Source organism: Mesitornis unicolor, unplaced genomic scaffold (assembly GCF_000695765.1).
Source record: "Mesitornis unicolor isolate BGI_N332 unplaced genomic scaffold, ASM69576v1 scaffold34794, whole genome shotgun sequence".
Classification (NCBI taxonomy): Eukaryota; Metazoa; Chordata; class Aves; order Mesitornithiformes; family Mesitornithidae; genus Mesitornis; species Mesitornis unicolor.
The window spans coordinates 1-23,213 of record NW_010178632.1 but is presented as its reverse complement, the minus strand read 5'-3'; the positions used below and the strand labels follow the sequence as shown (position 1 = coordinate 23,213).

The following is a 23,213-nucleotide window of genomic DNA, read 5'->3' as shown; positions in this document are numbered from 1 at the left end:
ATAAAAATAGAGATGTATCTATTATTTTTTCCTCCCTGTGATTTCTTATTTTGAAGCAACCTGGAAAAAACCCCCTCTGAGCAGGTATTTCCTCGCCGATGCCTTGCTAGATAACCAGCGAAAGAGCCAGATTTTAAAAGATACTGTAAATTGGGGGGGAAAAAAGCCCTTTTTGAAGTGTTTTGCCGGTCGCCGCCGTGGGTGCGCTCCGGGGAGATGCGGACAGGCTGAACCCATCTTGCTTTCTGTCGAAATATTTATTCTGGCAGGGAGCGTTGCGCCGTCCTGCTCACTTGTTCCTCTCGCTCCGGCTGAAACTGGAGGGCAGGCTCCTGTTCAACAGATTTCAAACTAAATAGTTATGACTTGGATCTTCGCTAAAACCACTTCAGAAGCTGAAAATTATTCGCCAGGCAAAATGACGGAGGAAGTGTGACGGGAGCACGTACCGTCGTGTTGAAGTTAGCTGCACGCAGTGGTTTGCTTTTCTCCCTTCGTTATTCTCTTAATTGCTTAAAATCCTTCTATTGCTGCTGCTCATCTGTTGATGGCACCAGTACCTTCTGCTCCTCGGCTGCGTCCCGCTCCGGGGTGGCACTGGGATGCTCTGGGGGGATACTGGGATGTACTGGGGTCTGTGGGCAGAGGGAGTTAACCTGTGGGTGAAGGAGAGCAGGGAGTTCAGTCCCTGGTGAGTCACGGGTCAGCCTGGGGGTGATGGAGGTTCGTTAGGGTGCTGGTTAATTAAAGCAGCGCTGTTTGCATATTGGGGTTGGGTTTTTGTTTGGTTGAATTCAAGTTGCCGTGAGTGGCCCGCTGGATGTCAGCTGCTTGCACATCATGCACACCGGCAAGTGAATCGATCCATGTCAGTCTTGTTCTGCTGGTGCTATCTGCAATTTCTGATTAGTCTCCTTAATTAAAATTTGGGGAAGTCAAGTGGCCAGGATTTGTTTTAAAAATTGATTTTTTTTTAAATTTAAGCTGTGATATGTGAGTGTGAGAAATGGCACTCGATGTCTGGGTGCATCCTTATGTGTTGGGATGACGCTGAGGATTACGTGGTGCTGCCTTGTTGAGCTTAAGAAGGTCGTATTTCCCCAATTTTATTAAGTTAAAATCTCAATTTTAATTTCTTACCAACTCAAACACCGTCTCCCTGCGTCTCTGCTCCTCAGGCTGCCATTGCAGGGGTCCTAAAACACCGTGGTCCAGGGAAAATCAGTGCTCCGGTCTGCCCCTCTCCCGCTGCACGGGGACAGTTCACGCAGTAAGTAGGTATTTTATATAAAAAATAGTTTGCTTGATCGAGAGGGAAGCAAAACCACGGTGGGACAACGGAGAGAGCCCAGCAGCTGCGCTAATTGGGTTGTTCTTCGTTATCTGTCGGTGGGTGTGCTGGGGATGGAGGATGAAGGGGCGTCCCTGTGCTGCTGCCTGATTCGAGGGCTGGGATTTGGGGTGAGGCCGGCCGGGATTTGGAGCCCCACATCTCCCCCCCGTGCATTTAAATTCGTTGTTTTGTAGCTTGACCTTTGCATTTTAAAGAAACTCCCTCCCGTGTTGCAATCCGAAGCTTTTGGGGCTGTTGTGGTGCGGTGGAACTGAAAGCGCTTTGTGCAAAGCGGGTCTGAAAAACCAAACCCCAGCGCTGTCAGCTCTTGTTTTTCCATCCTGTTAACTTCCATCCTGACTTTCAGCAATGGTCAATAAAAAAGTTGGACAGAGTATTGCCTTTATGTTTTTTTTCCCTTTTCTTGTTTTTTTCCAAGCTGATGGTGAGATGCTAAATGCTGTCTGATGGAAACAGGGAGTCAAAGCATCCCCGTGGCTGCGGGGAGCGGAGGAGCTGCCGTGGGAGGCATCCATGGTCTCATCACCCCTTTTTGACCATGATGGAGCATGGTCTGTGGCTGAAAACCACCATCTCACTTCTCCTTTCTTCTTAAATCCTGCTCGAGAATAAAGCACGTGTTATTCCATTTCATTTTATTATTTATTTTTAATGTTGTTTTCCTTTTCTTACCAGCTATTTGTGTGAAATCCCCACCGTGTCCCTGGGTGGGCACCTCCCAGGACCCTCCTCCTTGGACCTTCAAACCTTCTCCAGCGATCGCATGGTGGCGAGGTGAGACCCCTCCAAACCTTCCTCAGCTTTTCTCTCCCCCTTTCCCCTCCCGCGAGCCTCCGGGAGGGATCTGCGACGTGAAGTTTCCATTTGGAGCTGGCAAATTCCTGGTATGCCGATTTCTAGGAAACGTGGCTCGGGATCGTGTGCTTGGTGAAACCCTAGCATGTGTGATACCTGTCTGTCCTCAGCCCGGGGTCGACCATCTGCATCCCATTCCCCGCTCCCAATTTTCTCATATTTCTCTAGGCTGGAAGATAACAACATCCGCGCCGAGCAGGGATTGTAAAAATAAATGGGTTGTTTTTATGGGGTGGATTTCTGCGCAGCGCGGGCTGGTGTTGTACGGCGTGCATCCTCCCGGAGCAGCGGTTTTGGTGTCTCAAAGGCGTGTGTGGAGGGGAAAAGGGCTTCGAGATGCTCCCGTTGCAGGTCACAGCCATCTGGTTTGCCACGAGCGTGTGTCTGTGAGCCTGAAAAACACCCAGGGCTCGGAAATGAAGGTGAGGAAGACACCAGCCACTGCACAGCTTAAAAAGAGAGGGGAAAAAAAAGCCTTTTGTCGTAGCCGCTTTTAAAGAAAACGGACAAAACCAGCACAGAGTGTATTTTTCTGAAGCAGCAGCTGGATTAATGTCTGGTTGTACGGGGGTGCTGAAATCAGGGACAGAGCTGTGGCTTTGCCTGGCTGTGTTGGGTGCTCTGCCCGTGCACCCTGCGCCCGCTGCGGGTGGTTTAATTACTCATGGGCATCAACTGCAGCTTAATTGCTCGTGGGCACCCGTTGTGGCTTCGTTGCTCATGGGCATCGTTTGCTTGTGAGCATCAGTGATGCCGCTCTCCATCTGGAGAAGGGATAAATAATATTTACAACTGCTTATGCCAGGGTGCAGGACAGCGTTGGGGGAAGCAGCAGATTTTCAAGAAGGAAAGCTGCAGCTGTTGCTGCTTTTGAGGAATTCGAGGAGTTTATGTTCATTTATTGGGGTTGACAACAGTCGTACACCGGTGCTGTAGTTTGGGCTGTGCTGGTTTGGGTGAAGCACGCGTTGTGCACGTGTAGGAGTCTCCTGAGCTCCTTGTTTGCTCAGCTAGAGGCTGTTTTCGTGTACTTCGTATTAATTAACGCTGAAAGCGTTGCACTTGAAGGAGAGATTGTGTCCAGATGTCGCGACCTCTGGACTTTAAAGCTTGTTTATTATAGCTCTCAAATTACAGATTAAACGGCTACGCTGAATTTTTGGATCACCCGGTAGAGCAGGGACTGGTTAATAGCAAACAAGTGAAAACCCCAAACCTTTTCCCTTAGCAGTGAGTGATAACTTTGCCCTTTGGCAGGGCCTGAGGAGAGCGGAGGTGGCAGCTCCAAGTCCCCACGGCTGCGGGACAACCCCATGCCCAGCCACGATGGCCTGGGTGGTGACTGGAGACAAGGACCAGACCCCGGTGTTGGGCTTGGAGCTTGAGCAGAGAGGTTTTTTGGGGTTTATAGGCTCTTGTGAGGGGCTCTGCTTAGGAATGGGAAGAACCAAGCTGTGGAAAACGGCTCCAAGTTGAGCAAAACTGTCCTGTCATGTGTATACACCTTTCCTGGGGTGTGCTCTGGATTTTTTTACCCACCTTCCCATCTCTTTTAGTCTCAGTGCACGGAAATCCCTTCCCTCTCAGTGGCCTTTCAGTGGTGGAGCAGGACCCCCAAGCCAGGGGGGGATGTTCAACCCTTCTCCATCCTCTCCCCTGCACCCCAGGGAACCGAAGCAGTGGGGGTGTTGGGAGGACGAGGGGTGCTGTACCCTGGCTTCATTTCCAGACCTACAAAGTTCAGTTTGGGGTGTTCGAAACACCCAGAGGTTTTTGCACAGGGTAATTAATTAATGAAGCCCCTCCCTATATCCACAAAGAGAAGATTCAGGCTCTGACACCTCCAGCTCTTGGCGACGGTCCCCAGCTCCCTGATATTTAAATCTCAGGGAGTAACAGATTTCTTTTTTGCCCCTACAACTCTTTGTTTCCCATTAATTGGGATTTTGGTCCCCAGCCAACCTCCTCCTGTCGCTCCAAGCCAGAGATAAGCGGGAGCGGCGCAGTCTTTTCTCTAACCTAGTTGGAGCCGTTTTCTCTGGACGGAGGAGCCTCGAGCTCTTTCATAACATGGACCACATCTTAATAACCGGTCTTGTGGGCTCTATCCCTCCCACTGCTGCTGACGCAGAGCGTCTCCCCTCCCGCTCGCCTTGGCCAGCTTCCCTGGATGACTCCACTAATTGCTTACGAAGAAAAAATAATGAGAAGGATGCGTATGATGTATTTTTAGATGTCTCTTGGTGGGATTTAGCAATCGGCGAGCCGGAGCCAGCAACTCCCCATCTGTCTCTTCTGCATCCCAGCAGTGGCTGCTTGGTGTTGTGGACCTCGGGAGGTTCTGCACTGGGAGGTGGCACTTCTTTTGCAAGCTGCTCCCCTTTTTGGGCTCCTCCTGGTCCTTAATAAATCACAGAATCACAGAATCACAGAACGTTAGGGACTGGAAGGGACCTCCAAAGCTCACCCAGTCCAATCCCCCTGCCGGAGCAGGAACACCCAGATGAGGTTACACAGGAAGGCGTCCAGGCGGGTTTTGAATGTCTGCAGAGAAGGAGACTCCACAACCTCTCTGGGCAGCCTGGGCCAGGGCTCTGTCACCCTCACTGAGAAGAAGTTTCTTCTCCAATTGAAGTGGAACCTCCTGTGTTCCAGTTTGTGTCCGTTACCCCTTGTCCTATCATTGTTTGTCACCGAGAAGAGCCTGGCTCCATCCTCGTGACACTCACCCTTTAAATATTTCTAAACATGAATGAGGTCTCCCCTCAGTCTCCTCTTCTGCAAACTAAAGAGCCCCAGCTCCCTCAGCCGCTCCTCAGAAGGGAGATGCTCCACTCCCTTGATCATCTTTGTAGCCCTACGCTGGACTCTCTCCAGCAGTTAATAAATGGGTTATGGATGCTGCATCCCTGGTGCTGCATGGTGCTGGTGACATGCCCCTGTCTGATGGGTATCACCACCTCCTCGCTCGTCTCCAAGAGGATGGCCGTGGTGGTGGCAGGGCAGTGTGGTCCATGGTGGCATGGAGACCATCTCAGCGCCCGAATCATAGAGTATTTTGGGTTGAAAGAGAACTTCAAAGGTCATCCAGTCCACTCCCCTTGCAATAAGCATGGACATCTTCAACTCCGTGAGGTTGCTCCAAGCCCCATCCAACCTGACCTTGAATATCTCCAGGGATGGGGCATCAACCGCTGCTCCAGTGCCTCCACACCCTCATCGTAAAGAATTTCTTCCAAAGTAACCGATGGCATGTTTTCTGATGTATAAATACCCACGAGATGATGAGTTTCACCACCAAAGTTGCTTTTTATTAGCGTTTTTTTAGATGTTCCCATCAGCAGAGCAGGGGAAAGGGAGCGGATGCCAAATCTCATTAAATATTACCCCCAAGACTGTGATAATTGAGCATTGCAGCAAGTAGTTTCCTTATTTTTCACTTTGCTTCTTCCATTGCAGGGCTCTTTGTGTCTCGGTGGCTTCCTGTGCCGTTGGGGCCGGGCTCCAGCTCTTCCCTTTCCACCCGGGTGCGAGAAGCGCAACTCTTCTCGCACTGTGCCTTATCTCCCCTTGGAGCTGAAAACATCCTTTCTTTGCTCTTTTTTGAATCCCCCGAATGAAAGATTCCCCCTCCTGGTTAACGTCAGCTTCCACACCAAAGCCTGTGGGAAAGTTTCGCAATTAAAGGGACTTTAATAGATCTGGTTTATGTCTTAAAAAACCCCTTGCTTTCTAATTCTCCGTCACATGTTTCCTTGATTACGTGTCGCCCAGCAGTGCGGCTACCGAAATAGCCTTACGGTCTGAAGGAAATCATCAGGAAATGTGTTTTTTAAACCGTAAGCAATTCTCTTTTTCACCAGGCACTACTGGAAAGTCTGCGTTTGACGAAAAACGTGGCTTTTCTGGCACTCGGCTGCTCGTGCAGTGACGTTGGGAGCGTGGTGCTCCAGCCGTTTGCTCAAAAACCCCCTCAACTTCTTAGAGTCTTGCTGTGATTTTTCTCTTTATCCACCCAAATAGTTGGGATTCCTTTGCTGTTGGGTTTGCTTTAGTTTTTAGAGAAGATGCTTGCTGTGTGTTCAGGTCTTTCCGTGCAGGGCGATGCTTTGCTTTGCCTGAGCCTTGGAGCTTGGTCTCAATTTTTGGGGTGTTCTTGGTGAGGAAGAGAAAGGGAGGTGTGCCTGGGGTTGAGGTGCTGCTTTCTGAATAACAGAGTCTCTGACAAATTCCTTGTGGAAAATAACCTTGTAAATTAACTCAGATGGCAAATGCGAGCCTGGTGAACTTATTTCTAACACCCATACGCAAGAGGTGCCCGCCTTGACATGAGCATGAAGGGCTGGGTGAAGCTTGGCGGCCACCAGCCCTTTGCTTCTTGCCCATGAGCACTTTCATCTCTCCTTGCTTTGCTGCTTCCCTCGATGTCTACTGGTGCTTCACGTCTGCATTACCTGGTGGTGCTTTTTTGGGTAAAACCCTTGCTGGGGGAGCCTCCCAGGGCAACGCTGCCCCAGGGATGGAGGTGAAGGCTGGGGTCTCCATGAGCATCCCTGTCGCTGTGGCCAACCAAAGCCGTGGGGCCGTCCCCTGTCCCCAGGCATTGAGGACAGCTGGTGTTGCACACCAGGGTTTCCTGCGCCCTGTGGTTCAACAGAGCCGGGGTGGCCCCAGGGACGGATTTTCCGCTCTGCACACTCAAGATGTGCTTGAAGCTTCCTGCCCAGGCCAGCGGCAGAGACCGCTGCTCGTTTTCTTTAACCCTTTCCTCTTCCACCGCCTCCCGTGGCCCTGACGGGGCGCTCTCTGTGTCTCCACAGGTCCATGCCAGGAGACCATGACCACTGATGAGGCCACCAAGAGCGAGGGCGAGGTGCAGGCAGCGGCTCTCGCCGAGCGGGGGGAGGACATCACACCAGCTCAAGACCGAGGGGTCCTGAAGGTGAGGGGGGGCTGCCACGAGGGTCTTGCCTTTTTTGGGGTCATGGGGCTGTAGGAACTGACTTTTATTTGAAATGGAAAGGCGAAGGAGATGATTATCCCCTGGAATAAAGAAGGATGGGGTGGTGTTTGGGACTGATGGGTTCAGGCTGCTCGATGAATTTCGCTGCTATTGTGTTCCTAATCAGATTATTAGCTGTAAAATCCGCAAAGCATTTTTGTGTGTGACTCAGAGACGTTAGAAAGAGCGTGTTACTGAGGTCATCCAGCCTGATCCACAGCCCCTTCTTCACATGCAGGGCCCTTTCTGGATAGTTCTGCTCCCCGGCGCTTGCTCTTCTCCAGTTGAATAGGACCTTTCCTCTAAGAATAGCATCCTCCCCTGCTCCATCCTCAGCTCGGGAACTGCTTGTTCCAGGCTGTAGCATTCAAAAAAGAAAAAAAAAAGAAAGAAGTGTTGACAAGAAGCGAGTAGTGAAATGACACACCCCTGCGAGTAAAGTGTGTACGGGCTGAAAGCGAACGTAATTGCCTTTGCTTCAGGTTTCGAGCCGCGGTGTTTATCCAGACACCTCCGCAAAGGACGGGCAGGTCTCTGCTCCCAGCCCTGGCCCGCTCCGTCGCCGTGGCTCCGCTTTGGGGTTTATTTTTAGGGGCTGATGGGAGGACAAATTGAATGACTCCCCCTTGAGCCTTCTTTTGGGTTTGAGCAGCACTGGGCTGTTAATGCATATGTGTATATATTTTTATTTATATATATATATCTCTGCATGTGTGTATATATTTATATACATATGCTTGTGTGTATATACTTACATACATATGCATGCATGTATATACTTACATATGCATGCATGTATATGCGTATCTTTATATATATGCATGTGTAGATATATTTATATATGCATGTATATACATATTTTTATATATATGCATATGTTTATATATATTTTTGTATATATGCATGCGTGTGTGTGTGTATATCTATATATATATCTATGTATCTCTCCATATGCATCCGTAGCTGTCCCATGGCCTCCTTTCTCATGGGTGATTTCTCTCCCTCAGATCATTAAGCGACCCGGCAGCGAAGATGAGACCCCCATGATAGGGGACAAGGTTTACGTCCACTACAAAGGCAAACTGGCCAACGGCAAAAAATTCGACTCCAGCCGCGATCGCAATGAACCCTTTGTCTTCAGCCTGGGCAAGGGTGAGCCGGTCCGGGGGGTCCATCCATGGGGATGCTCAAGGGTGGGGTGCTCCTGAATGGGATGGGATGGTCCTGGAGGGATGGGATGCCCTGCTTTAAGTGGCTTCTCACCATTTTGTTGGGGGTGTCATTCTTACAGCACCCAGGCTGGGTGTTTTCTGCGCTGCCTGACATCTCCCTCTCTCCCAGGCCAGGTAATCAAAGCGTGGGACATCGGGGTTGCTACCATGAGGAAAGGAGAGATCTGCTACTTGCTCTGTAAACCCGAGTACGCCTACGGCTCCGCTGGCAGCGCCCCCAAAATCCCCTCCAACGCCACCCTCTTTTTCGAGGCAAGTCACGCCGGCCAGCCTGCGCGTGGATGAGCTCGCTCGCTCCCTCTCTGCCCTGCCAGCCAGCTCAGAAATTAAAAAAACCCAGCCCAAAAACAACAGAAAAACCAGCTTGGATTCCTGAAACGTGTCCCTCGGCTCCAGGAACCGCTGCCAGGGTTTTCTCAGAAATTGTGTCTGAGCTGGAGAGGCTGGGACTGAAACTCTGTCTGGGGAGAGCCCCAGTGCCGGGGGGTGGAGCGGGCAGATTCCTGGTTTAAAAATGCACTTGGGAAGGAGGAAGCGGCTGAGAAATGCCTCCGGGTGCTAAAAACCCATTAGTGCCGTGGGGCAGCAGGAAAGCCAAGGTTTTGGCGTGGTGTCCTCGCTGGGCAGGGCTCGCTGGGACAAGGCAGTGGGGTGGGAGGAATGGATCTGTCCTAAATTAAGGCTTAGTCCATCCAAATCGAGCGGTGACTAAGCCGTGGGTCAGAGCTGGTCCCATCGGAGAACGAAGGGGAAACTCCTGCCCACGCTGGTCCCAGGCAGCTTTCACAGCATCTCCCAGCACCGGCCGTGTTGTGCCCTTAAGGGCTTAATAAACTTATTTTTGCTGTTACTTTGTGTTATGCTTCAGGTACTGGATGTGTCCCAATTTCTAATAAATCGGGTGTATTATGCTGTGGCTTGGAGCTAGCTTTTATGGGCAACTTCTGCTCGTCAGCTGAATGGAGAATTAGCTGGCTTGGCTCTGCAGCCGGAGGATGAACTGCTGCTTTGTGGCTTCTCTGTTGTTTTTCTCCTCTCCTTCCCCACCTCCCTGAGCTCTGCCCACCTTGTCTTCATTATTTTCGTTCTGTTTGTTTTGTAGGTTGAGCTGCTCGACTTCAAAGGCGAGGACTTGTTTGAGGACGGAGGGATAATCCGGAGGATCAAGAGGAAGGGAGAAGGTTACTCCAACCCTAACGAAGGTGCCACGGTGGAAAGTGAGTGGTGGTCCCTTCATGGGAGGGGCCTGGAGGGGTCAACTTGCCCCAGCACAGCCCCGCTTTCTTCTCCCAAGCAAGGAGGAGCTGGCGCTGGTTGTAGGTGGCCGTGCATCGTGCTGGGATGCATTTACACCCATCCTTAGGCTGGATGGGATGGAGAGGGGCTCTCTGCCCGGGGATGCTGCTCCAGGGTTTGTTTTGTCCTTCCCAAGAACCACTCGGCCCCAGACACAGCTCACATCGTACGGGAGGCATTTAATTTCTCCTTTTCAGAGCTCCCGTATGAGAAGATTAACTCCCTTTAGCGAAGGAGAAATTGGATCCGAGCTGTGACAGCTCATAAAGCTCAGCGCCTCGAACTTCTAACGAGGCTTCTTTTTAAGGAAAAATGAGTTTTTGACTCAGACTCAACTGTCTGCCTCTCCCGCAGCGAGCATCATAGCTGGGGACCAGCCATGAGCCGAGCTTCAAGCTGGCTCTGCTACCCCAAAGGTTAAACTAAAAGACTAAATATAATTGAAATCAGCACCGATCCAGCTTTCCTCTTGATTTGATGAGGTCTGAGGGCGTTAGAGGCAGCACCGTGCCCAGTGTGGAGGATGAGGAGAGCCCTGGTCCCTCTGTGGCTGTTCCCTTTGCAGCTCGAGGTTTTCTTGAGCGTGAGGATGCTTTGATGGCTCAGGAGGGGGCTGAGGCAGGGCTAGGGGAGGCACCAGCCAGGAATTATCTCTGTGGAAAGACTTAAGGAGCCAAATAATGCGGCTTTTCGTGGGCCTGATGTGTCCCCAAAGCCTGCTGTTGCTTTATCCGTGTCAAACAAAAACGGCCGTCAGAGCAAACGCTGCAAGCGTGAGCACACGCGTGGTCAGAATAATGGAGATTAATGCCCTCCGAGGCAGCCTTGCGTAACCAGCGCTGCTTGCAGGGCAGAGATGGGGAACACGGCGCTGATCCGGCCTCAGCCACCCATTCCTGGGGCGTTTCATTCATTTTAACCTCTGCCACCCTATACATCCAGGGGCCAGAGACCCTTAAATATGTCCCTGTGAGAGAGGATGAGGAGAAGCAGCACTGGGCAGCCTTGCAGTGAGCGTTTTGGGTGCAAATAGACTTTGTATTTTATTTATTTTATTATTTTTTTCTAACAAATGCAGTGATTTTTATGGTGGGCACTGTGCTGGGCATGGAGTGGCTCTGGGGACACCATGGCAGACCTGGGGACACCGTAGCAGCCCGCCCCAGGACAAGGCTGTGACCCCGGGGATCAGCCTCTTATTTGGGTTGTTCATCACCGCTGGAATTAGGCTGGAAGAACCCACGCTTCCAGCAGTGAGCATCTCCAACCCGGGGTGTTTGAAAGCGTTTTTATAGGTTTTTAACTTTTACAGAGCCGAATTCGCAGTTCCGGTCCCTAAAACCCAGGCTGCAGGCAAAATCTGGCATTCCAGTTTTTGTTACAACCTTTCCCCCAACCCCTCCTCCTCCTCCGTTTTTAATCTGAGTACAAATTGCTGTCAGCACATCAAGTTCGTGTGCCAGCCGCACTCGGTACACTCTGTTCTCAGCTCTTCAAAAACAAAATCGCTGCAGGCACCGAGAGAACAATAAGTCAGGGCTGCAACCGGAGTGATGTTCCTTCGACGGCTTGTTTTTTTTTCTCTTTCCTTGTAATCCAAGAGCGACTGCAGCCAGCTGACCTGCTCCTGGAAACCCGAGCGGAGACTTTTCCCCCCTCCCCTTTGCCCGCTGTGTTTTACGTGCGATGAAAATAGAGCGGAGCGATCCCCGAAGGGAAGGAGCGCAGCATCCTCCCTCGTGTCCTGCTTTCAAGTGGGGTCTTCCCGTCTCTGCTGCTGGGGATGGGGGCGGGGGGAGACCTGGGAGAGCTGTGGTGCTGCTTTTGGGGTTGGGGATTATGGTACTCGATGGGAACACGCAGGGAGGTGGCGTGGTGCTGTAGTTTAGGCTGAATTTTCTGCTTTCCTATGGTTAAGAAAGTAACCAGCTGAGGTTTGGGTGGTGCAAAGGCACCGGAGGAGCTGGATTTGTGCTTTTATTCTTATCCCAAGCCAGGTCAGCACACAGCAGCCTGAGCCTCGTGGCCGCTGCGCACCAGCAATGGATGCAGGATGTGTCCTGGGATACGGGCAAGCACCTGAGCATCCTCCACTCTGAGTCCCAGCCTGGCTTTGGTGGCAGGAGGGGGTGACAGGGCAGAGCTTGGTGTCCCATCCAACAGATGGGGCTGTGCCTGCGGTCCTGCTTGGTCCGTGCGTCTCAGCCCGGGCATTTTCCATAGGTCCCAGGGCAGGGAATTGTCCATGGGGCAGGGACGGGGAGGTTTCCTTCAGCCCAGGCTGCAGCAATCCCCTACAGAGCCTGGACCCTCTCAGCTGGGTTCTGCACGGTGTCTGCTTGCACTCACATCCATCACCCAGGCTGAGATGCTGGGTGCCCTGCAGTAGCTGGGGTCCTATCCTGCAGCTCCATGTGGTGCTGGAGGGACTCTGAGAGCAGCCCCTGGCCCCCAACGTTGTTTTCTTCCCCCCCTTTCCCCTTCAGCAGCGCTTGCACGGGCAGTGTTTCCTCTCTAGCAAAGGTAAAGCTCGTGTCCTTCCAGGCTGCAAAGCCCTTAAGCACAGTTTGTGGTGCCTGCCGTGATTTTTTCCTCTTAAAAGCTTTGTTTTCTGTTTATTTTGGCTTTTCTATTTAACGGTACATAGGAGCACCTTATGAAATTGCTTTTATTTTATACCTCCCCGCGTGGGTATGCTTTGTACCCTGCAAAGAACAGAAAACCGTCCCCAAAGCCCGAAACGTCTTCAGGATCCAATAAATACAGAATAATCTTGCTGTGGAAACCCAGCCAGGAGTGCCAGGTGGTGAATGTGCCAGGTACCCGCTGTCCGCTCCGGCTGCGCTTCTGCCAGCGTCTGGGGCTGGGGAACGGCACGGTTATTGGTTGGAGATTAAAAAAAATAAAGAACGATAAATAATGTTGATCTTGTACTCGGAGTTCTTAGAGGCAGGGGAACGTGGCCTTGTTGTCGGGGTGGAAGGCAAGGCGGTATAGTGCCGTATAGGAGATTTGTAAGCGCCGTGATAAACTCCGCGTGGCGCTGGGCCAGGAGCAAGATCCAGTTCCAGTAAGGCTTGACTCGTGCAGTGGAGTGCGAGGGGAACATATTAGTCATGATGTTTATCTGTTGTCTGGTCCTTGGGTAGATGAGATATGCCTGTCCTTGCTTTTCGACAGCGTTTCCAAGCCCTCCCCATCCCCTCTCTGCTCACCAGGGGCTCCTTGGCTGCCCCCAGGCCGTGTCTTCCCCCTTCCAGGGCTGGAGGCTTTGCTGGATTTTGGGAGCTGTGCTTTCAAAGATGCTTATAAGATGCTTTATAAGGTGCTTTCTTTGGAGCCCACCATTTTGGGTGGCTCTGGGTGCAATCCTACCCCTTTCCCTCTCTCCTCCTGCAGTTCACCTGGAGGGATTCTGTGGTGGCACCAGGTTTGACTGCAAAGATGTGAAGTTCGTGGTGGGCGAAGGCGAGGACCATGACATCCCCATCGGCATCGACAAAGCCCTGGAGAAGATGCAGAGGGGAGAGCAGTGCATCCTCTACCTCGGGCCGCGGTAAGGAGCATCCTCACAGCAATGCTGTCTGGTTTTGAGCTTCCAGCATCCGAGGTGGTTTTAGCACTGGGGGAAGACGGCGATCCCAAAAATGGGGCTCTTCAGGGGAGCAATGCCACAGGGATGGCAAGAGCGACTGGTGAGGTGTGGTCAGGAATCTTGAAATGCTTTAAAAATCAGGTAAACAGGTAAAAATCAGGTAAAATCCAAGCCCTGTGGCTGAAAGGGAAACGTCTCCCCTGAAATCCCCAGGGCTGGGTCCTCACACTGGAGAGAAACCGGTATAAAAAGAGATCTGGTGCACGCAGAGAGGATGATTCCTGGTATATAACGCGTTGTATGTTATCAGATATCTTTGCTTATGGAGAATAACATCACCCTGGCCCCAAAATGTTTGAAAGGTGCGGGCACGGAGCTGGGTGTGAGACCAGAATTAGGAACCTGGGTCTGTGTTTATGGCCAAACGCTGCTAAAATGAAGACTCCTTTTTTTCCCTCCCTTTCAGGTACGGCTTTGGCGAGGCGGGGAAGCCGAAATACGGCATCCAGGCGAACGCAGAGCTGGTGTACGAGGTGACGCTGAAGAGCTTCGAGAAGGTGAGGGCAGGAGCACGCGGGTCCCTCCCGGGTTACGGGAACACCGTCCCTCTGCCGCGGCCACCCCTTGTCCCTGGCGTGGCCACAGCCCGGCCCCAGCTGAAGTGGATGCGTCACCACGGATCTCGGTGTTCTTCGCTTGTTCTTCTCTGGTGCTTTGTTTTATTTTTCTGGCCGGGCTCCAAGGCTGGTTCTTACTTGTTCCTGACCTTGTGCCTTTTGTACTTTCTTTCTTTTTTTTTTTCCCTTGTATTTATTTTCCTTTGTGTTTATTTTCCTGTTTTCCCCTTGTCCTTTTTTTTAATTTTCTTTTTTTTAATTTTCCTTTTTTAATTTTCCTTTCTTTAATTTTCCCTTTTCCTTTTTAGTTTTCCCTTTTCCTTTTTAATTTTTCTTTTTCCTTTTTAATTTTCCTTTTCCTTTTCCTTTTTCCTTTTTTTATTTTCCTTTTTTTATTTTCCTTTTTTTATTTTCCTTTTTTTATTTTCCTTTTTTTAATTTCCTTTTTTTAATTTCCTTTTTTAATTTAATTTCCTGTTTTTAAATTTCCTTTTTTTAATTTCCTTTTTCCTTTTTTAAATTTTCCTTTTTCCTTTTAAAAAATTTTCTTTATTTTTCCTTTTTTAAATTTTTCCTGTTATTTTTTCCTGTTTTTTAAATTTTCCTTTAATTTTTTATCCCTATCCTCAGGGCAGGTTTTAGTGGACAAACCACCTCGCTCGGGGTGAGGTCCCAAACCTGGCAGGGGTTTCTCTGTTGCAAAGGGCTCCAGCTCTGCACCTCCACATGTGCTCTGGGTGTCTCCTCATCCCCAGCCCCTCCAATTAAAAAGCTGATGAGCCCCGCTCGTTAACGAGCAATCCTAGAGAGCATTAACGAGCAATCCTAGAGAGTGGGTGCTGTGCTCTGCTGGCATCGCTCCGGGCGTTTCTTTTGCAGGCCAAGGAGTCGTGGGAGATGGACACCAAGGAGAAGCTGGAGCAGGCGGCTGTGGTCAAGGAGAAAGGCACCATGTACTTCAAGGTCTGTAAATTTGGTGATGGCGGAGCAAGGGAGATGGAAATAAACTTGGGGTGACCATCAGATACACAACTTGGAAGTCATCAGTGTCAGAGGAGCCAACTTGGCTTTTCATGGGGGCTGCACACAGCAGCTCCAGCCAAGCCCCAGTGTGGTTTTAGGTATTCAGCATCCTCCTTCCTTCATTTATTTATTTAATGCGCCACATCAAAACCCCTGACCTGTTTGCAGCCTGGTTTGGGAGTGTTTTGGCACGGGTTTCTCAAACCTCTTCTTATTTTCTCCATCCCAGGAAGGCAAATACCTGCAGGCAGTGATTCAGTACGGGAAGATCGTGTCCTGGCTGGAAATGGAGTACGGTTTGTCGGAAAAAGAGTCCAAAGCTTCCAACTCCTTCCTGCTGGCCGCCTTCCTCAACCTGGCCATGTGCTACCTGAAGCTGCGAGAGTACGCCAAAGCCGTCGAGTGCTGCGATAAGGTAGAGCTGCACGAGCCCAGGGGTTGGAGCATCCTCTCCTCATCCATATTTTCACTGGGAATTTTTGGGTTTTTTAGATTTCTTTTTGTATAAGAAGCAATTTCCAAGCAGCATTGGGATGGGGTCATCACTTCTGCACCTCGAGGTCTCTGTGCATGTTGCTTGCTTGGAGATTGCAGGAGCAGAAGTGCCTTTTGGGACTCAAAATCCACCATGGGCATGCACTTACAACAGCTTTTCTTGCAAAGCTGGCTCCACGTGAATGGATGCTGCATGGACCAGCAGCCTTAGGATGCTGTTTGGGTCTATCCAGGCGTTGGGTGCTGGTCTGGGGATGATGGAGGCAGTTGCTGCTGGAGCTGTAGCACATCTCCAAGTCCATTGAAGGGTGGGATGGGACTTTGCTGATCCCTAAAAGAGCCACAACCTTGTCTTGGTCAGGAAACTATTAATTCTTTGATAAAAGGCTTAAATTTAAGCATCATGCATATGGGAAAGATAGCAAAGCTGGTTGTCTTAATCTAAAAGGTAAATCCTGTCTAAGATGTGTATGTGGCTTGTAGTAAAGGGAAATAATGTCACTGGTAAAGCAGGGAGACAAAACCACATTTAATCCATCAGCTCCCTTGTCTCTGAGCTCTCTCTGCTCCTCTGGGATCAAGTTGAGCATTTACACCTGATTTCTTATCTGTGGGTTTGGCTCCCTCTGCCATTCTTAAAGGGATTTTAAGCAAGGAGAAATAACAAAACCATATTAATGACCTGATGGAGACAGGTCCATTTTTGTTGAGCAAGATCACAGAATCACAGAATCGCTTGGTTGGAAAAGCCCTCTGAGATCATCACGTCCAACCGTTCCTGTCTACCCCCTAAACCATATCCCTAAGTACCTCGTCTACCCGCTCCTTAAACACATCCAGGGATGGTGACTCCACCACCTCCCTGGGCAGCCTGTGCCAGCTTCTGACGACCCTCTCAGGAAAGAACTTCTTCCTTATCTCTGACCTGAACCTCCCTTGGCACAGCTTGGTGCCGTTTCCCCTTGTTCTATCCCCATCACCTGGGAGAAGAGCCCAGCACCCACCTCTCTCCAAGCTCCCTTGAGGCAGTTGTAGGTGGTGATGAGGTCTCCCCTCAGCCTTCTCTTCTCCAGGCTAAACAAGCCCAGTTCCCTCAGCCGCTCCTCATCAGGCTTGTTCTCCAGAGCCCTCCCCATCCTTGTGGCTCTGCTCTGAACACGCTCCAGAATCTCCACATCCTTCTTCTAGTGAGGGGCCCAGAACTGAACACAGCACTCAAGGTGCAGCCTCACCAGTGCCAAGCACAGGGGGATGATCACCTCCCTGGACCTGCTGGTCACTGTTTTTAATACAGGCCAAGTATGCAAGTGCTCTGGAGACTTGTCCTAATTTTGGCAGATTTAATGAGGCTTCGATTGTAAGGGGGTCTTCAGGGTATCCCTGAGTTGCTAAGGGGGACCTGTGTGTTTGCAGGCGCTGGGACTGGACCAGGACAACGAGAAGGGCTTGTACCGGAGGGGCGAAGCCAGGTTATTGATGAACGAGTTTGAGCTGGCAAAATGTGACTTTCAAAAAGTGCTGGAAGTGAATCCGCAGAACAAAGCGGCCAAATCCCAGATCTCCGTCTGCCAGAAGAAAACGAAGGAGCACAACGAGCGGGACCGGAAGATCTATGCCAACATGTTCACAAAGTTTGCGGAGAGGGATGCAAAGGTGTGTGTTCCCCTTTTTTGGCCAGCTAGCAAGCTGTGCTGAAGGATGCTCGGCAGGTTTGTGGTGAGGAGAGATGGGTTAAAACCAGTTAAATTATAGATCAGGTTGAGGATGGAGGGATAGACTGGGGAGAAGTGGTTTATTCCTTGGTCTCTCTTACACAGACACTGCCATCAGGTGCTCGGTCATCGGTAAAAGTATTTGCAGTGTGAGCTCCTGAGGGCTGATAACAGGGCTGGCATTTGTTCTTAATTTTGCTGTTCCCAGCTTGTGGCTGTCGGTGACCTCCTGGTCACCGGTAAAATGAAATGTCATCCAGGCTCTGGCAAGGCCAAGGGTATTTTGAGACATGATAGGATGGATTTCCTGAACCTGGTAAGGCAATAGCCTGCTCCTCCGCTTGGACGGGGAGATCGCTGTCTCGTAACAGGCTCTGATCCAAAATTCCTCTGAACAAAACCTGCTGTCCTGTAACGGGAGAGGACACAGCTTTGGAAACCGTCCGTGCGGGTCATTTTTAGTACGAGCCCTTCTGAACCAGTGCCTGGAGGTTGAGGCTGTGGCCAGCGGAGACCCTAGGGACCAGTGTGCAGGGGTAACTGGTTTGGGACAGGGAGTGGAGCCACTCTGATGGCTGCTGGCACCGCGGTGCATTGACGGATGGGACAGGGAGAGTCACTGCTGGGGCAGGCGTGGGGCTTTGCCACACCTCAGAGCTGCTCTGCTGCACCTGTGGCTCGGTCCTGAATCTCCTCATCCCTGTCCTCTGTGCCCCTCATCCCTGTCCTCTGTGCCCCTCATCCCTCTCCTCTGTGCCCCTCATCCCTCTCCTCTGTGCCCCTCATCCCTCTCCTCTGTGCCCCTCATCCCTCCATTCAGGCTTGCTCAGTGTCACTGCCCTGCTCCAGGTGGGTCACATCATTCCCAGGGATTCCCATATTTCCCTCAAAATCTCACTGAGCTGTTAAGTTTTAACCCAAGCCAAGAAAACAGGAGCCATCTGCAATGGTCCATAAGCAGAAGGGAGCCACAGGGGGATTTTTCCCTTCCCTGCCAGGCTTGGTTGCCTGTGCCCATCCCCAGCATCACCATCACCCACTTGCTGCTTCCTCCTCACTCCTTTCTACCTCCATGTGCTTAATTTTCTGTTTGTTTTGGGTTTTTTTGCAGGAAGCAGCTAGCAAAACCGGGGTCGAAAAAGCAGCAGAGAAAGCAGCTTGTGAAAAGGGACCGAAAACTCCCGGCGCTGAAGAGGAAGAGGCCGAAGGACACGTATGATAGAGGAGGAGGGGAAGGGAGAGCCTCCTGCCCTCGGCCCCTGCAGAAAAAGGTTACTCGGGACTCGCCAGTGTTTTCTTGTAAAGCTTGTTTTACAGTTTGTGTGATCGTGGAAGCAAAAAGCGTCTCGCAAAGAATAAAACGACCCCCGTCCCGCCGCCCTGGGCGCACTTGGGAGCGGAGCGGGAGCGGTGGGACGCCGTGGGACCACCGCCCGTGGAACAAATAGCTTTTAACCGGAGAGAAAGAGAGAAAGCAAACAATAAATATACATTGAAACTCTTGGCTCTTGGGAGGTTTCCGTAGGCAGCTCGTCCCGGCTCTCTTGGCTTCGTGTCGGCTGTCGGCGCAGCATCCCGGGCCCATTGCCGTGAGTTGGGATGTGGGAGATGGCTCCTGGTACCCGGCACCGGGGCCAGCCCCGAGCGCTGGAGCCCAGGGTACCCAGAGCACCCAGCGCCTCCCTCACCCATGGGTGCTCGCTGGTTTTGCGGGGCAAAATCTGGTTTTCTCTCCTGGTGGCCAAAGGGGTCGCGATGCAGCGCCAGGGATGAGGGATGAAGCCTCCTCCATCGCCTCGGCTGCAGCCCCGCGGTGCAGGGGTGTAATTTGCCTTTAAAGCACTGGTTTTTTGGGGGGGTAATTTTCTCTTTGGAAGCAGCTGCTTTCTATTTCCTTGGAGAGCCAAAGCCTCCCGTCCAGCTCCTCTGCTGCAGGCGCTCGATCCGCGGCCTACACCCATCCCTCGGATCCCATCTTTCAAAGGGAGTTTTAGTGCTTATTTTGGGTCCAGATGGGAGAAAAAAAAAAGCAAGTTGATGTGTTGTGGGTCAGAAAGCAAAAGAGACCAGGGCTGAGCTGGTACCGAGGGTTTACAGCAGCTTTGTCACCATTACGAGGGGGTTCCTGGTGTCCCTGTGCTGCTGCCCCCTCCTCGGCCATCGTCCCCCCCCCACATCCTAAAGGGACACTGTCACTATCGTGTGAGAACAGCTTTCTGGTGGTTATTTTTCCTGTCTGTTCTTTGTAATACCCCTTTTGGAGCTTGAAAATAAACAACTGAAAGCAAAAATATTATTAATAAAGTGCTTTTTCCTCTGGATCCTGCTCAGCAAAGGGGGTGGCCATGGGATGGATGGGGGTGCTCCCCCCCTGGGGGAGATGCCCTGGCTGCGGCGAGGGCTTCGTCAAGGAATTATTGGTGTCCCCAAGGGTGATGATGCCCCTTTTTGTCAGCACCATCATCGTTTATCAGCTCTCGGAGCCAGGATTGCATCCCAGTGGGTGCTGCAAGGGAGGGTGCTGCGAGACCCAGAGGATCTGCAAAAAATCGGCTTTTCTTATTAATACAAGCAAAAAAAAGTCATTTTGGGGCAGCCCAAGCCACACTTTCCATAGGAAGCAACCCTCTACATTCAAAAAAACACCAACTTGCTTTGCAGTTTCTGGGCTTTCCCCCTGGTTTTAAGCAGATTTTTGGGGCTTAATTCGATTTGGTGCTTTTGTAGAAGAGAAATGAAACCCTAAGATGCGGTTTAGAGATGAAAGGGGAAGGCGGGGGGAACCTTGGCGGTGCCGGTGCGCGGTGTTCAATTGCCCTCTAGTGGCACTGGGCAAATGGGAAATGGGGTGGCGGGGGGTTTGGGGTGTCTGATGGGGTCACTGGGAGCACTGGGCTCATCCGGCTTTGCCACCGGAGAGCATCCCCAAGCAGCTTTTGAGGGGAATTGTAACGTTTTAAGTAAAAAGTGCTGTTCAGGACGAGGCAAGGTGTGAAGTCGGTCACCTGAGGGGATGTGGGGACATGGGACGGGGTCTGTAGGGCCCCCGGAGCAGGGGATGCTGCCGTCTCCTGCACAGCTCCCACAAACCACCCCAAATCCCGCGTTTCTCTCCCCGAGATGACATTTTTGGGTGGAAAAAGGCACATCCGTGGAGGGAAACCCTAAAGGAGGTCGGGCCGCATCCCCCTGCCCATGTCAGGTGGTGCCACGGCCCCCACCCAGCGTGAGGGCAGCCGTGCACCCCCAAAAGGTGCCCGGGGTCCAACTGACCCCCTGTGCCCCCCTTTTCCTGGGATTACCGCCCTGCCAGCTGCTCTCCCGGCGGGCCTGGCCGGCAGCCCCTGAAATCCTATTACCGAGGTGCAGGAGAAATAAAAAGTTAAACAACTTCTTCGCCCGCTGTTTTTTGCTGGGACTGGGTGTTACTGGGAGCACTGGGAGCTGGGAGTGGGAGTTACTGGGAGGACTGGGAGCTGGGACTGAGTGTTATTGGGAGAACTGGGAGCCGGAACTGGGTGTTACTGGGAGCACTGGGAGCTGGGGTGGGGGGAGCAAATCCCACTGGGAACCATCGTCCCGGGACCTAATCCCACTGGGACCCGTCCTACGGGGACCCAGTCCCAGCGGGGGCGATGCCGCTTCAAACCGAGATCCTGCGTGAGGTCTGGGCTGCCGAGAGGTGAGTGCCGGCCTCTTTTCTCCCCTATTTCCAGTTTAATTGTGGTTTAATGAGCTGTTTGATCAGGTTTTTGCTCTGGGGGGGTTGGTGTGGTGATGCTGGTTGGGTTGTAGAGAAGAAATGTGTTCATTGGGGAGGGGTGTGCTCAAAAAGGTGTCCCCAAATTCACCTCATTGCTGTCACCCTCGGCCGTGGCAGAGCCCATCCAGGGCTCCCTGCTATGATGGCCTTTCCCCACCCCAAAAATTGAAGGGTCTCAGCCCTCACCCCTGTGTTTTCTGCACCCCACAGCCCCAGCGAGGAGCCGGGCAGCCCCCAGCAGCACAGGCCCAAGCAGGTGAGGAGAGAAAATCCTTCCCTCCCATCCCCAGTGCCATTGTCCCCGGCTGTGGTCTGTCCCCAAGGGCTGGGGACATCTGAGATCCCTAAACCCAGCACCACGCTGAGACCAAATTTGGGCTGGATGGGCTCCTCTGTTGGGGTGCTGCATCCCTAGGGAGGACATGAGGTTTTGGGGACCCCAACTTCAGAGTCTCCCCTACCCTTTTGTGCATCCTTCCAAACCCCCTCAACCATCACTTCAAAGCACCCCATGAGGTGGCCTCTCAGTTCCTAATTAAGGCTTTAATTAAGCCTCTCAGTTAAGCTGTGACTCACTTTCCCCAGCCTGTGACCCCAAAGGCTGGACCCCCCCCTCACCACATTTCGGCACAGCCCTGGGGTGCTGCCCGGCCTCTGAGGGGTCTCAGCACCGATTTCATCAACCACTTAATTCAATCAGCAGCCCCTCCCTGAACGCCTTCGTTAAGTAACGAAGCCAGGGGCTGTGTCCCCCCCCAGCTGCTTAAGGGATTAAAGGCTGCGAAGGAGCTTTTCGGTGTGAGCTGATGACACAGAAGAAGCCAGGTGGTTCCCAGCTCTGCCATGGGACCCCAAAACTTCCCCTCCCCAAATCTGCAGCACTGGGAACCACTTGGATTCCCCCCTCCTTCCAAAAACACCTTCACTTGCTGCATTAGGGCAGCTGGGGGGGACGAAGCCGCTGCGAGGGGGAAGGTGCTCTGTGGGGTGCTGGGAGCTGTGGCACAGCAGAGTTTGCTCCAGTCACTTTGTGAGGACCCCCAGCTGACCCCCATCCCCAAATATCCCAGCCCAGAGCTGCCCCACATGCTCTGTATTTGGTAAATCGGGGGTATTTATAGCCCTGGCTCACCGGGATTAGGTGTGCTGCTCCTAATCCCCACACTTCCCTGCTCTTGCTGACCTCCATCCCAGCTTGGCCCTACAGCACCTTGATGGGAGCCTTAATGGGAGTGAGAGGAGGTGCAGGTACAGAGCCAGACTACCTCCCCATCCCCATGTCCCTGTGTCCCCGTGTCCCCTGTCCCAGCTTGGATCCCCTGAGATGCCCCCTGGGACATGAGCCGGTGTCCGGGGTGGCTCCTGGATGGGGTCCCTATGGCACAGCGTGGCCCGTCCCTTGTCCCCATCACCAACACGTGTCCCTCTGTCCCAGCACTGATGCTCTCCCATCCATCTCTAACACCTCTTTCTGTTTTCCTCCCTCTGCCTTCCCTGGGGGGCTGCCCCATGGTAAGTCACTCATTTGAAGACATGAGTGTGGCCCTGGTCCCGAGCAGGGCTGGGGACGAGTGTTTTGGGAAGGGAGCTGGTGCTGTGTGAGCAAGGGTTGCCTTGCAAAGGGATTTAAGGCTGGTGCTATCTCCATAGCATGGACCATGGGGGCAGAAGGTGAAGAAGAAGCAGCAGGAGCCCATCCTGGAGCCTGAGGCCAAGCCCCGGCGGCTGCGGGTGAAGAAGGCAGGCGAGGAGGGGGCTGCAGAGGAGCCGCGTGCCCAGGGTAAGCACAGACATCCCCCAATGCCATGGGAATGGGGGGACACCCCAGTCCCCCCCACAACCCCATCCTGTGCCCATGGCGCTGTCCATCACGGAAATCTCTCAGGGGTGAAGAAGGTGAGGAAGAAGAAGGAGGAGAAGGGGGAAGAAGAGAGTGACAAGGACCCCTACACCAAACTTCCTCGGAAGAAGAAGGAGAGCCCGGTCCCCCGCCCTGGCGCTGCCAAGGGCCCCAAGAAGCAGCAAGGTTTGGGGGGCATCTACTCGTGGCACCTCATCCCTGCGTCCCAGCGGTGCCATTGATGGCCCCGGTGTCTGCAGGGGCTCGGCATGTCCCTGCGGGGGCTTTTTAGCCAAAACCCTGGGAGGAAAGGGGATGTAAGAGGGGACGTGCACATGTGGTGGGGTCGGGATGGGGGGGGACAAGGTCCCTGGGGATGTGGCAGATGGGGTGGGCAAAAAGACGGGGCTCATCCCCCCCTGCACCGCG

The 23,213-nt window shown here is 52.3% G+C and overlaps 1 protein-coding gene across 1 annotated transcript; it reads left to right on the top strand.

Annotated features, from left to right (window-relative positions):
- The first annotated feature begins 7,036 nt into the window (after nucleotides 1–7,036).
- FKBP5 (FK506 binding protein 5) lies at nucleotides 7,037–18,400 on the top strand. Its single transcript, XM_010182526.1, has 10 exons — nucleotides 7,037–7,151; nucleotides 8,219–8,363; nucleotides 8,553–8,695; nucleotides 9,546–9,660; nucleotides 13,139–13,295; nucleotides 13,801–13,891; nucleotides 14,831–14,914; nucleotides 15,204–15,389; nucleotides 16,883–17,122; nucleotides 18,293–18,400. The coding sequence occupies exons 1-10, from the start codon at nucleotides 7,047–7,049 to the stop codon at nucleotides 18,398–18,400; spliced, it is 1,374 nt and encodes a 457-aa protein (XP_010180828.1). The 5' UTR covers nucleotides 7,037–7,046.
- The last annotated feature ends 4,813 nt before the right edge of the window (nucleotides 18,401–23,213 follow it).

Bases quoted from the DNA above. Each gene is read 5' to 3' on its own strand.
- FKBP5 (XM_010182526.1), top strand. From the start codon at position 7,047: ATGACCACTGATGAGGCCACCAAGAGCGAGGGCGAGGTGCAGGCAGCG. The intron at 13,296-13,800 runs GTAAGGAGCATC...CCTCCCTTTCAG, and splicing joins ATCCTCTACCTCGGGCCGCG to GTACGGCTTTGGCGAGGCGG. The intron at 17,123-18,292 runs GTGTGTGTTCCC...GTTTTTTTGCAG, and splicing joins TTGCGGAGAGGGATGCAAAG to GAAGCAGCTAGCAAAACCGG.